This window comes from Pollicipes pollicipes, unplaced genomic scaffold, assembly GCF_011947565.3.
Source record: "Pollicipes pollicipes isolate AB1234 unplaced genomic scaffold, Ppol_2.1 Scaffold_4295;HRSCAF=5057_pilon_pilon_pilon, whole genome shotgun sequence".
In the NCBI taxonomy this organism is placed as follows: domain Eukaryota; kingdom Metazoa; phylum Arthropoda; class Thecostraca; order Pollicipedomorpha; family Pollicipedidae; genus Pollicipes; species Pollicipes pollicipes.
In genome coordinates, this window is record NW_023596461.1 from 12,923,218 (window position 1) to 12,936,721 (window position 13,504).

Consider the following 13,504-nt stretch of genomic DNA (forward strand, 5'->3'; position numbering starts at 1 on the left):
TTGGCAAAAGAAGGATACGCTGTCGGCCCAAGACATTTACAAATTACAAAAAAGTTTTACCAAGGTAAAGGTTCTATTTCATGGAGACAAGGTTGCGTTCATTTACCTGTTAGTGCGTTCGTGAATAGGCAAACGTTGCATTTAAAAACAAACAGTATACCCCTACGCTCGCTCCCTGACTTCACCTTTCATTGTACACATTTCCTTTGAAAATTACATGTCCCATGTGACTTTGGGATTTTCTCATCCCGATAGAAAGGGCGGGCACCGCGGGTAATCGAACCCCGCAACTCTGCAAGTCTCCAGATACCCAGCTCAACCACTATACTTCTGATACTCTGCTAGCAAACATAACCATACAAAGTAACGGAAAAGCAGATAATATGATAAAGCAGATAAAGAATGTGTTCGACACAGAAAGCATGCGTGCCACAAAGCGACCGGACACTCCGCAATCACCGCCGTTAAAAATAACAAGAGCAACATGGCGGCGTTTCCCCACGTAAACCGAAGGTTCTTCAGTAATGAGCAATATGCAGAAAATGTGCTGGTGGCAGAATGCAAACACACCATCGCTCACACCCGGCCTCCAGCATGGCTCTGTGCGCTTTCACTAGCGTCGTCATTTAAATCCCACGCAACGTCACGATTCAGGCGCCCAACGCCGGATGTTGTATGTGCTGACAGGAAGACCTTGTTTGAGTTGGCGTCTATTCAGGAGGCGACAGGTGCGACAACGGCTTTTCCGGTGCGACACTTGTGACAGCAGCTGTGATGTGACAGTGATGCAGCTGCAGGCGGGCCTGAGTCGCACCGGACGTACTAAAGAGCGGATAATGTGCGTTCGTGGTGTGATTCGCCCGTGGCTGCGTGTCCGCCGACGTCATAGCTCGTAAACGCCGGAGGGGCTTGCTCTGGGGCGTGCGGGCCGCCCCGCCCCGGACCGCTCCGTCACGGCGGTGCACCCCGCCTCCACCCGCGCTCCGTGCTGGCCCGGCTCGCCCCAGCCGCCAGGGACGAGGTGTGCGAGGTGTGTGGACAACGGTTCGCGCTGCGTGCCTACCTCGAGCGGTACATGAAGTCGCACGGCCAGCATCGCGTCTACTGCGGCGTCTGCCCCCCCCCCCGCTCCATCAACCTCAAGAACTTGATGGTGGGTGGCCGCGCTGTTCCGGCCGCATCGTCGTTCGCGTAAATAACTTGTTCGGGAAAGCATGCTTTGAAGTCATTAGTTACGGGTCATTGCACGTTCCGTAGTCAAGACGAACCTGCGTCGGTCGTTTCGTTTTTAGCACAGGGTTAACTACCGCTACCTAAAATCACACTTCCTTGCGCATTTTGTTACTCTGCATCGCATATTTTCAGCGTTATGTTTGCCTCATTTTTATGCTTGGGTACTCGCGTATTTGCCTCATTTTTATGCCATATCGCGTAGAGTTTCGCGCGAGATTAAGTGTAATGCATCGATGTCTGGCACCGTTGGTGGTGTGTGTGGGCCAGTGATGACATAGTGCCCGAGCGGCGCGCCCTACCGCGCCTCGTCCACACGCTCCACCCCGCCGCAGGTGCATCGAGAGACCTACCACCGGAACCCGGCGACGCTCTCTGCCGAGGAGACGCGCCTGGCGACGACGCCGCGGCCCGAGAGTGGGCCGCCGCTGCCCGGCCGCCGGCGCGCCGTCTCTCCGGCGGCGCCCCGGCCGCGGCGGCGCACCCGGCTCAACCAGCTGACGGTGGAGATCGTGCGGGGCCGGGGCCGGGGCCGGGGCCGGGGCCGGGGCCGGGGCCGGGGCCGGGGCCGGAGCCGGAGCCGGGGCCGGGGCCGGCCTCGCCGTCGGACCAGTCCAGCGGCGGCCCGACGGACGGCAGCAACGAGGAGTGGAGGCCCGACTAGCTGCAGACCGGCCCGGCCGGTGGGCCATCACGGCTGTCACGGCTGTGATGCCTGTGACGGCCGTGGTGGCTGTGACGGCTGTGTGTGGAGTCCGCGTCAATACAGATTGGAGCTATCTTATCACGGCGATGTTCAGGTGGCTGACATTTGAACGCGTGCTCGGTTAGCCGACGGCGGGCGACCGCACGCCATACCGTTATCAGCGCGCACGACCTACAGTCGGCGTTTGGCTGACTGGAGGTCCGACATACAACGAGGCGGTGGCCGCTGACGCGCGCGTGACAGGCGCAGCAGCACCCGCGCAATGCGCTGAAGGAGCGCTGGTGGCGCATCTGCCCGCTTCCCGGCCTCCTCCCTGCTACGACACATTCCTGTCAGCCGAACGGAGGGGAGAGAGCGAGAGGGTGGGAGGAAACTCCACAACTCCACGCGCGGCCTCTCAGCTGAACCTCGCGGGGGCCTGCACGTGGCGCTGCGCGACTCCGGCTCTGGCCGGGGATGGTCTGGACCGGCGGATAGGGGCTCCGGACAGGAGCTTTGGCGGAAACTCGGCTTTCGGCGTGACGTTTATTTGGGGGGGGAGGGGGTAGTGACAGTGACACGGAGGCCTGTACTCACGTGCTACCTAGGGCGCGCCCCATCTGACGTATATCCCGCAATTGACGGCGGGGGCTCATGCACGCATAAAAAATGCTTCCACAGTGAAAGTGACGAGAGGGCTGTTGCAAACGCTGAGAACACATATGTGCGTTTACTTCGGGTCTTGTGCTCACGGGACACCTATCATCCAATGTGCCCAACGTGAGTTTTCTACCGACATTCAAGGGCGGGGTTACGCCTACGAACCCTAACGATTTTTCTAACATCCCAAAACAATGTTTGGAGCGGTGCGGTGACAACTCCACGACTGTTAGATGCTGGGGTTATAACGAGCTCTACAACTGTGAACAGAATCTAGCCACCAGAATCTGAGTCATCCAGACGTCGGTGATGGTTGTCTTTACGATTCTGCACTTGTCAGGATACACGCGTGCTGGCTTCTCGGCGTGCTTCCTGAAAGGGCATACCGCTCCGTGACAGCTCACCGCACACCACGGTGATCGACACCGGCCATCAATAGCATAGACAGCGCTATGTTTCGGCCTACTTTTGTGACACTCCGCTCCCTGAACCTGGCGTAAAACACCGAATGCTGGACATCGTCTCTGAAGATGACGAAATAGCTATGGGAGGTGCCTGGACTCCGGGCTTTCCACTTCCATCGCGCAGGACAGAGGGTGGCAAAGATACGTGATGCCATGCATCTCCCTGCCTCCAACATGAAGAGCATGCATCGGTCCGGTTCTCGTGACACCTCCACGTGCTCTCCTTCATCACTCCTGCAGCCGCCCCAGACACCACCTTTGTGCCTGAGGCTGCTCCAGACGCTACCTCACTGTGCCTGCAGCTGCTCCAGACGCTACCTCACCGTGCCTGCAGCTGCTCCAAACGTTTCCTCACTGTGCCTGCAGCCACTCCAGACGCTACCTAACTGTGGCTGCAGCTGCTCCAGACGCTACCTCACCGTGCCTTCAGCTGCTCCAGACGCTACCTCACAATGATCACGATGATCACAATGATCCCTGACATACAGTGAACGATAAAAATAATGTTTTCGTTTCGGAACTATCATTCGCACTAAAGTGTCACTTACTGGCCGTGCCAAAGGTCGAGCTGGTTAAGGCGTACGCCTTAGTGCGTGAGTGGCCAGCGTAACGGACTTAAGTCGGTGAGCAAGTTGATTGGATTAAAATCCAAAACGTCGCATGAAAGCAAAAAGGCAAAAACAGGTTCGGTCAGCGACCACATCTTAACCATAAATGGCACGTTGCAAACTCCCTCCCACCCCTGCATTATCTCACGGCATATTGGGGTTATATCAATGCGGGAGAAAGAGCTCTTGCCGGGTTAATGCGTCCAAAAAATCCCTCCCCATCGCTCTGCTATCACTTTTTCACTCTTTTTGATGTTACAAACCGCATCGCCAAGGTGGATAATTTCTTGCTTCGTATCACAGCTATGGTCCATGTCTTTAACTGCAGTGTCTGAAACAAATTCCATCGTTTTCCATAGTGCTCAAAAAGCATATTTGTAGTATATACAATCTTCGAATGGAAAACTTGTACTTCCAATTCAGAACTACCCACCAGAAATCTGACACTGGAAAACCTATTTCATGTTCTGGGATACATGGATGGCGGACCAGTGCCTCGTAACAAGCCGTGCTTGGTGAGGCTGCTTGATCATTTCGCATTTCGGACGGTGCAACTATTTCGTCGTGTGACGACTTTGTGTAGTGTTAAGCAGCAATTCTGATTCCAGCGTCGCTCATGAACCAAAACGGCGACTTTTTAAAGCGGCATTTAGGTAGCGTCCATACCATATGTACCTTGGACCTAATGGCTACATATAATAAACTCGTAAAAAATAGAGCAAGACATGAAATACTTGTTTCATCCACCCGCATTTTGTCATTATAATAATTTTCCTCAAAACTGAGCTACAGCGCCAGTGCCTCATTGAAGCGGCGGTGAGCCGCTCACTGGAGGGTCACTGTTTCACTGGAGGGTCACTGTTTCACTGGAGGGTCAATGTTTTACTGGGACTGTCGCACGTCCGGCACTAGAGCGACTGCAATGCCGCTCTAGTGCCGCTCTATTGAAGGTCACTGTTTCACTGGAGGGTCACTGTTTCACTGGGACTGTCACACGTCCGGCACTAGAGCGGCTGCAATGCCGCTCTATTGAAGGTCACTGTTTCACTGGAGGGTCACTGTTTCACTGGGACTCCCACACGTCCGGCACTAGAGCGGTGGAATGTCCGACACAGCAGAGACCGCGCATGTCACCAGGAGCGGCCGTCGGGCACAGGAGAGGCCGCATATTCGGCACTGGTGCGGCCGCGTGCCGGAACATGAGACGACTCACGCCCGACACAGGAGCAGCCGTCCAGTACTAGGGCGGCCGTGCTCCCGGCACAGGAGGGGCCGTGTGTCCGACATAGGAGAGGCCGCGCATGTCACCAGGAGCGGCCGTCGGGCACAGGAGAGGCCGCATATTCGGCACTGGTGCGGCCGCGTGCCGGAACATGAGACGACTCACGCCCGACACAGGAGCAGCCGTCCAGTACTAGGGCGGCCGTGCTCCCGCCACAGGAGAGGCCGTGTGTCTAACACAGGAACGGCCGTCCAGCACTGGAGGGGGTACACATTCGGCACGCATTGGGTACAGGACAGGCAGCATATCTGGCACAGGAAAGGCCGTATGTCTGGCACAGGAGAGGCAGCATGTCTGGCACAGGAAAAGCCGTATGTCTGGCACAGGAGAGGCAGCATATCCGGCACATGAAAGGCCGTATGTCTGGCACAGGAGAGGCCCTATGTCTGGCACAGGAGAGGCCATTCGCCGGCAAAGGACAGAACACGCACGTTCTCGAAGCGGCCTACGTCAACAGGTGCTTACATACAAGATAACTGGTCGATATTCTTTTGAGAGCGCCTCTAAGAAAACAAAGACACGATTTTCTCCCCAGCATCAGTGACTGGCAAAATCGCTGCAGGTGTTCGCTGCCGTTGTGCGGGCCAGAGGTGCAGATCATCGTCTCCTGGTATAAAAGACGGCGGGTCTCTCACAGCAGCATTCGGCCACCGCGATGAAGACATTCGCACTGACTCTGGTTGTCTGCTCCTCGGCCTGGTCGGCCCCGGGGCCAGTGCGTCAGGACGACTGGAAACCACCTCCATCCGATAAGGGCGACTGGAAACCGCCTCCCTCCGATAAGGGCGACTGGAAACCGCCTCCCTCCGACCGCGACGACTCGCTTCCTTCCATCCAGCCACGCGCAACAAACCTTGACTGTGGAACTCACGTGCTGACAGAAGGCGAGTACACAATCGAGTCTCCCAATCATCCATCAAACTACCCAAATTACGTCGATTGCGACTATGTTTTGTCCAGTGACAGCGATATCACCTTGGCCTGCAGCAGCTTTAATTTGGAGCAGCACAGCTCGTGCGCGTGGGACTGGCTGGAGGTGAACGGCGAGAAGTTTTGCGGTACCTCGGGACCTACGGCATCCACAGCCCAGGCCTTCGACATCTCCTTCCACAGCGACTACAGCGTAGTAAGACCGGGCTTCCAGTGCACGCTGACGGTCGCCGGCGGCGGCGGCGGCGGCGGTGGCGGCGGCGGCGGTGGCTCAGAGCTTACGTGTGGTGGCAGCTCCTTGGTACGCGACATCACTTACACCATCAAGTCCACCAACCATCCGAACAATTACCCTATCAACGAGGACTGTAACTACCAGCTGACAGCGGAGAACGCAGGTGACACCATCTCCATGTCTTGCTCCGCGTTTAACGTGGAACGGCACTCGTCTTGCTCCTGGGACTGGCTGTCCGTGAACGGTCAGAAGTTCTGTGGTACATCAGGCCCCAGCGCCGTAACCTCGGTGTCTACGATGGCCGTCGACTGGCACTCGGACTACTCGGTGGTGAGGAGCGGCTTCCTCTGCCAACTGGAGGCGACGGAATCACAGGCTACCACTACGGCTGCTCCTTCAGGTTCCTGCTCTTGCGGCGTTCCGAACCGCTCCTCCCGCATCGTCGGCGGCGTGGAGACCGAGGTGCGTGAGTATCCTTGGCAGGCTGGCCTGGTCAGCGCCGGCGGCACCCGCACCTGGTGCGGCGGCAGTGTCCTCAACAACCGCTACGTGATGTCGGCGGCCCACTGTACGGTCGGATCGTCACCCAGCCAGATCGAGGTGCTTCTCAAGGAGCATCGCATCAGCAACAGCGACGGTGAGATTCGCGCCAGTGTGCAGCAGATCATCAACCACCCGAGCTACACGTCCGTATCCGGCTCCGGTTACGACTTCTCGCTACTGAAGTTGACCAACCCCATCACTTTCCCAAGTGACAACTCGCTGGCGCCAGTGTGCCTACCCACCGCCGGTAACGACTTTGTCGGTGCCGACGCAATCGTCACCGGCTGGGGTACCACCAGCTCGGGTGGCTCACAGGCCACCACTCTGAGGGAGGTCACCGTGCCCGTCATCTCCAACACCGCCTGCAGCTCGTCATACAGCAGCATCAACCCGTCCATGATCTGTGCCGGTCTCAGTGAGGGCGGCAAGGACTCGTGCCAGGGCGACAGCGGCGGCCCGCTGGTCAGCCTCGAGTCCGACCGCTACTCCCTCATCGGCGTCGTCTCGTGGGGTCGGGGCTGTGCTCTACCCGGCTACCCGGGCGTCTACGCCCGAGTCACCGAGGTGCTGTCCTGGATCCAGACCAACACCGCTGACGGCACCTACTGCTCTTAGAAGAACCGTCAGCTTGGTGTTTGCGCACAGCGTTTGTTTCAGCGCGACTTTCGGGCGCATTGGCTTGCGTCGCAAGTAAAGTCGCCATTCTTGCAGTGTCGGTTTGGTGCATGATGTACTGCATTTGGGACGACGTTAAATAAATGCCCAGCTCCTGAAGCATGTGTTTACACGTGTATCCATGGAAAAACATAGCCAAGGACATCACAACAGCCCACTTGACATCGAGCCGTTGGATGCTACCAGTTGTTTGCCCAATGGAAGTGAGGATTCGCTGTAATTTAGTATTTACATCCTGCGGTGAGTGGATTTCGATTACAATGCCGGTTTGAGGTGTGGATAAATAGATGGTGTACAAGAGACTAAAAAAATCGAGTGTCCAAAATATTTGGACCTTTGTATGAAAATCGTCGGACGTTAACATCCGACATATCTTATCTTTCAACTTCTGTTGTTGATTTGTGGTGGGCTTTTCAGCGGCTCATTTTGAACTCGACCAAAAAAGAATCACTGAGGAAACCATTGGTGGCAGTTTATCAATAGCTATTGAAGCTTCAGTTTTGGAGGAGGTTTAGTGTAACTACATAGCACGGTGGACGACGTCTACGCCCTTGTAATGACGCCAACTGCGCTTTGGCTTATTTCCATGTTGTGTCGAAAATTAATTACGGTCGAATTCATGTTCTCATTCGAAAACAACACGAACAAATAATCTCTCGTCGGAAGAACTGAGGTGTTTGGTTGATACTTTTCCGAACATGCAACAACGTCGAAGTACAATTATTATATGATCCGCAACTGCAACTCCTCTGCAACTCATTTTTAGGCACCCACTAGCCATCCTAGGGATACCTGATATTTTCCTTGTTTATTCATGTCCGCAAAATTATTTAAAATGATCGGGCTGGCTTGTTCTTGAGGACGACACCACCACCCCAAGGCTGAAGAGACTCATCAATGCAGGTACTTGCAATCCTGACTTTCAGGGTTCAGATATTTCTGTTCGAGTAAACAGATCAGTCAGGAAATTAAAGAAAGAAGTAACGATACGTGCGACTCTCACAGCATTCACTCATTGCGCTTACATCTGTGAAAACAAAGCAAACATCATGACATAACGGTACAATTAAAATTACCTGCGCTCTGAAACCCATGCAATAGATTCGTCACCTCAATCTTAATCTATTGGGATCTTGCAAAACTGAATCTTCAGTACGAGGGTCTCGAATTGCCAATCTCCTACCTGCTCGAGCTGCACGGTTTGGCAGGTAGGAATACCGGCAGGCTACGCGCAGATACCGGGCACGCATTGTTTGGAACCCGAGCGGGTCTGAACATGCAAGCTAATAGCAGCCTACCGGTCACGCATGTTCATCTGCGTTTTGAGCGTGTATCCCCACCGATGTGGCAAGGGCCTGCCAAACATCCAGCGTGCATGAGCGGCGCTCACCGTGCAGACAGCCGCTCATCTGATGCAGCAGACCGCGACCGAAGGCCAGCCGCGCTCTGAGAGGGCCGACGGCCGAGCGGAGCGCCGCCGCCTGCAGTCGGCCCCACGCGCCGGCGCCCGCTGCCGTCACATCCGACGCCGCCCGCGCTGGCCGGCACACAGAGCGGGTTACGGAGGGGTGCAGTGTGTTCGTTGTCCGGCACACAGAGCGGGTTACGGACGGGATGCAGTGTGTTCGTTGTCCGGTACATAGCGTGGGTTACGGACGGGTGCAATGCATTCGTTGTCCGGCAAACAGACCGGGTTACGGACGGGTGCAGTGTGTTCGTTGTCTGCTACATAGAATGGGTTGTGGATGGGTGCAGTGTATTCGTTGTCCAGCACATAGAACGGGTTACGGGCGGGTGAAGTGTGTTCGCTGTCTGGCACACATAACGGGTTACGCACGGGATGCAGTGTGTTCGTTGTCCGGTACACAGCGTGGGTTATGGACGGGTGCAGTGTTTTCGGATAGCTTGGTACAGACGTCTCCATAATCACTGCATTTCAAGGTTACGTGGGTGTTACCATCATGCCCATAATTTTTGCAAGACGTAACCAACAAAACGAATGCTTTATTCTGCTGACGTCATGTAAGTGCTGTTACCGTACAAGTCGACCATATGCCATGGTGAAACCATATGCCACCGAAACTGCGAGACGAGGACAGAAAATAAGGAAATTTACGACCAAAAATGCAAGAAATCCTTGATCTGGGGCGAAATGAAGGCTCGTTCGTCTAGGATATCTAAGGTGCTATTTTCGGTTTGGACGTTGCGATGTTTGCAACTAGAGCCGGCACGGTGCATGACTTCGAGGCTGGGTGAGACATCGAATCGTTTGTGGTGACTTTAGTTCAGACGTTGATCCGGTCCCCAATAACACGACAACCCCAGTACTAAAAGGAACACGGGAGGCATGCTGGTGGCCGTTTCTCTCCCAAATGCAAATTTTGGCCCAGTAGTACTTTTTACGAATTTCCGCCACTGCTCCAGAGCGAGAGCTTCGAGTTCAGAGTGCCAGCGTCATTAGAACCAAACATCATTAAAACCAGGATTGTCAGAACCTCTCCAAAGGAAGGAAACCGATACCCATTTTAGAACCTCTTTAAAATCAACACAAATATGGCCAGTGCTAAAATTTTAGAATGTTTTGGGCTTAGCGTCTGCCCCCCCCCCCCCGGCCCCGCGCCTCTGGTGAAAGAAAAGCACTTTGCCCTCCAAGTGCTCATGACAACTTTTGCATGAGCACGATATCCTTATATGGTAAAAGATGGCTTAACACGCGTCCGGGTGGCCGGTTAGGTGCCCTTCGTTAGGGTGGGTAGGGGAGTCAATTTGACACCCCCCGCTGAGATCTCGGGAACTAAGAATACTAGACGCACCAAATTTACAGGGTATCGTGAACTGTACGTGAACTCACTTATGTCAAAGTTTGCGCCTCCAGGCTGGTCTCTTAAGTGCCCCTAGATCCTAGGCAACTGTATCCAAGCAAAAGGTCACAAACCCATTTGAGGTTAGTGACCTTGTTTGATCTTTTGAGGGTCATGGTGACCAAAATCATACAAGACTGCTTTGAGTTTTGCATTTGAATATGTGACAAAGATTACACTAGGCAGTATGCTCCTATAACAAAATGTTGACCCGGGTCATCTTAGGTCAATGACCTGTTCTGACCACTAAGAAGGCCATGGAAGATGTATAATGCGGTTTCTGTTGTCAACAAATTCGAAATGAGCACCACAAGCTATCCCATACAGCAAGCCCTAACGCAATAAATCAGATTTGTTTTGACCTTGGTCTTACCTTCATACCTGACCTTAGGTCAACGTAATTTGCTCATTCAATATTTTTGGTGACCAAGAAAGCATCTCTGAGATGCATAGCTTCGTCATACTATCCGTTTGAACAAACACAGATTTGACGATTCCCTAAAAATTATGTTCGCTGAAACCATGGCTTGAGTTTGGCCTGCCATAGGTCAATGGCCTGACAAGGTACATCTGAATTTTTATGTCAAGCAATCCACTATTCAATTGTGTACAGCTACGCAAAATTTGGCGTGGCTACGCCGCACCGTTCGAAAACCATTCTGGAAAAACCTTTGTGGGGGGTCTATTTGACACCCCACGTGAGCGCGTGTTAAAACGGTTCTTTGCCCGATTCCGAAATTGTCCGCCCTATTGCATCCAAGCGTTTTCATTTGGAAAGGAGATGCGTCATGGAACTTTGGCAAAAGAAGGATATGCTGTCGACCCAAGACATTTGCAAATTACAAGATAGTTTTACCGAGGTAAAGGTTCTATTTCATGGAGACAAGGTTGCGTTCATTTACCTGTTAGTGCGTTCGTGAATAGGCAAACGTTGCATTTAAATACAAACAGTATACCCCTACGCTCGCTTCCTGACTTCACCTTTCATTGTACACATTTCCTTTGAAAATTACATATCCCATATGACATTGGGATTTTCTCATCCCGATAGAAAGGGCGGGCACCGCGGGTAATCGAACCCCGCAACTCTGCAAGTCTCCAGATACCCAGCTCAACCACTATACTTCTGATACTCTGCTAGCAAACATAACCATATAAAGTAACGGAAAAGCAGATAATATGATAAAGCAAATAAAGAATGTGTTCGACACAGAAAGCATGCGTGCCGCAAAGCGACCGGACACTCCGCAATCACCGCCGTTAAAAATAACAAGAGCAACATGGCGGCGTTTCCCCACGTAAACCGAATGTTCTTCAGTAATGAGCAATATGCAGAAAATGTGCTGGTGGCAGAATGCAAACACACCATCGCTCACACCCGGCCTCCAGCATGGCTCTGTGCGCTTTCACTAGCGTCGTCATTTAAATCGCACACAACATCATGATTCAGGCGCCCAACGCCGGATGTTGTATGTGCTGACAGGAAGATCTGTTTCGAGTTGGCGTCTATTCAGCAGGCGACAGGTGCGACAACGGCTTTTCCGGTGCGACGCTTGTGACAGCAGCTGTGATGTGACAGTGATGCAGCTGCAGGCGGGCCTGAGTCGCACCGGACGTACTAAAGAGCGGATAATGTGCGTTGGTGGTGTGATTCGCCCGTGGCTGCGTGTCCGCCGACGTCATAGCTCGTAAGCGCCGGAGGGGCTTGCTCTGGGGCGTGCGGGCCGGCCCGCCCCGGACCGCTCCGTCACGGCGGTGCACCCCGCCTCCACCCGCGCTCCATGCTGGCCCGGCTCGCCCCAGCCGCCAGGGACGAGGTGTGAGAAGTGTGTGGACAACGGTTCGCGCTGCGTGCCTACCTCGAGCGGTACATGAAGTCGCACGGCCAGCAGCGCGTCTACTGCGGCGTCTGCCCCGCCGCTCCATCAACCTCAAGAACTTGATGGTGGGTGGCCGCGCTGTTCCGGTCGCATCGTCGTTCGCGTAATAACTTGTTCGGGAAAGCATGCTTTGAAGTCATTAGTTACGGGTCATTGCACGTTCCGTAGTCAAGACGAACCTGCGTCGGTCGTTTCGTTTCTAACACAGGGTTAACTACCGCTACCTAAAATCACACTTCCTTGTGCATTTTGTTACTCTGCATCGCATTTTTTTCAGCGTTATATTTGCCTCATTTTTATGCTTGGGTACTCGCGTATTTGCCTCATTTTTATCCATATCGCGTAGAGTTTCGCGCGAGATTAAGTGTAATGCATCGATGTCTGGCACCCTTGGTGGTGTGTGTGCCAGTGAGGACATAGTGCCCGAGCGGCGCGCCCTACCGCGCCTCGTCCACACGCTCCACCCCGCCGCAGGTGCATCGAGAGACCTACCACCGGAACCCGGCGCCGCTCTCTGCCGAGGGAGACGCGCCTGGCGACGACGCCGCGGCCCGAGAGTGGGCCGCCGCTGCCCGGCCGCCGGCGCGCCGTCTCTCCGGCGGCGCCCCGGCCGCGGCGGCGCACCCGGCTCAACCAGCTGACGGTGGAGATCGTGCGGGGCCGGGGCCGGGGCCGGGGCCGGGGCCGGGGCCGGGGCCGGGGCCGGGGCCGGGGCCGGGGCCGGAGCCGGGGCCGGGGCCGGGGCCGGCTCGCCGTCGGACCAGTCCAGCGGCGGCCCGACGGACGGCAGCGACGAGGAGTGGAGGCCCGACTAGCTGCAGACCGGCCCCGGCCGGTGGGCCGACACGGCTGTCACGGCTGTGATGGCCTGTGACGGCCGTGGTGGCTGTGACGACTGTGTGTGGAGTCCGCGTCAATACAGATTAGAGCTATCGTATCTTGGCGGTGTTGAGATGGCTGACATTTGAACGCGTGTTCGGTTAGCCGACGGCGGGTGACCGCACGCCATACCGTTATCAGCGCGCACGACCTACAGTCGGCGTTTGGCTGACTGGAGGTCCGATATGCAGCGAGACGGTGGCCGCTGACAGGCGCGTGACAGGGGCCGCCAGCACCCGCGCAATGCGGTGAAGGAGCGCTGTTGGCGCACCTGCCCGCTTCCCGGCCTCCTCCCTGCTGCGACACATTCCTGTCAGCCGAACGGAGGGGAGAGAGCGAGAACGTGGGAGGAAACTCCACAACTCCACGCGCGGCCTCTCAGCTGAACCTCGAGGGGGCCTGCACGTGGCGCTGCGCGACTCCGGCTCTGGCCGGGGATGGTCTGGACCGACGGATAGGGGCTCCGGACAGGAGCTTAGGCGGAAACTCGGCTTTCGGCGTGACGTTTATTTAGGGGGGGGGGAGGGGGTAGTGACAGTGACACGGAGGCCTGTACTCACGTGCTACCTAGG

At 55.3% G+C, this 13,504-nt stretch overlaps 1 protein-coding gene across 1 annotated transcript; it reads left to right on the forward strand.

The window, feature by feature from the left end:
• Nucleotides 1-5,585: 5,585 nt before the first annotated feature.
• Nucleotides 5,586-7,403, forward strand: LOC119096372 (trypsin-1-like). The gene has a single exon (XM_037219241.1). It carries the CDS (start codon nt 6,272-6,274, stop codon nt 7,250-7,252), a length of 981 nt encoding a protein of 326 aa, XP_037075136.1. The 5' UTR covers nt 5,586-6,271; the 3' UTR covers nt 7,253-7,403.
• The last annotated feature ends 6,101 nt before the right edge of the window (nt 7,404-13,504 follow it).

What these genes read in the sequence shown, in the direction of transcription:
- LOC119096372 (XM_037219241.1), top strand. Translation starts at nt 6,272, where the DNA reads ATGTCTTGCTCCGCGTTTAACGTGGAACGGCACTCGTCTTGCTCCTGG.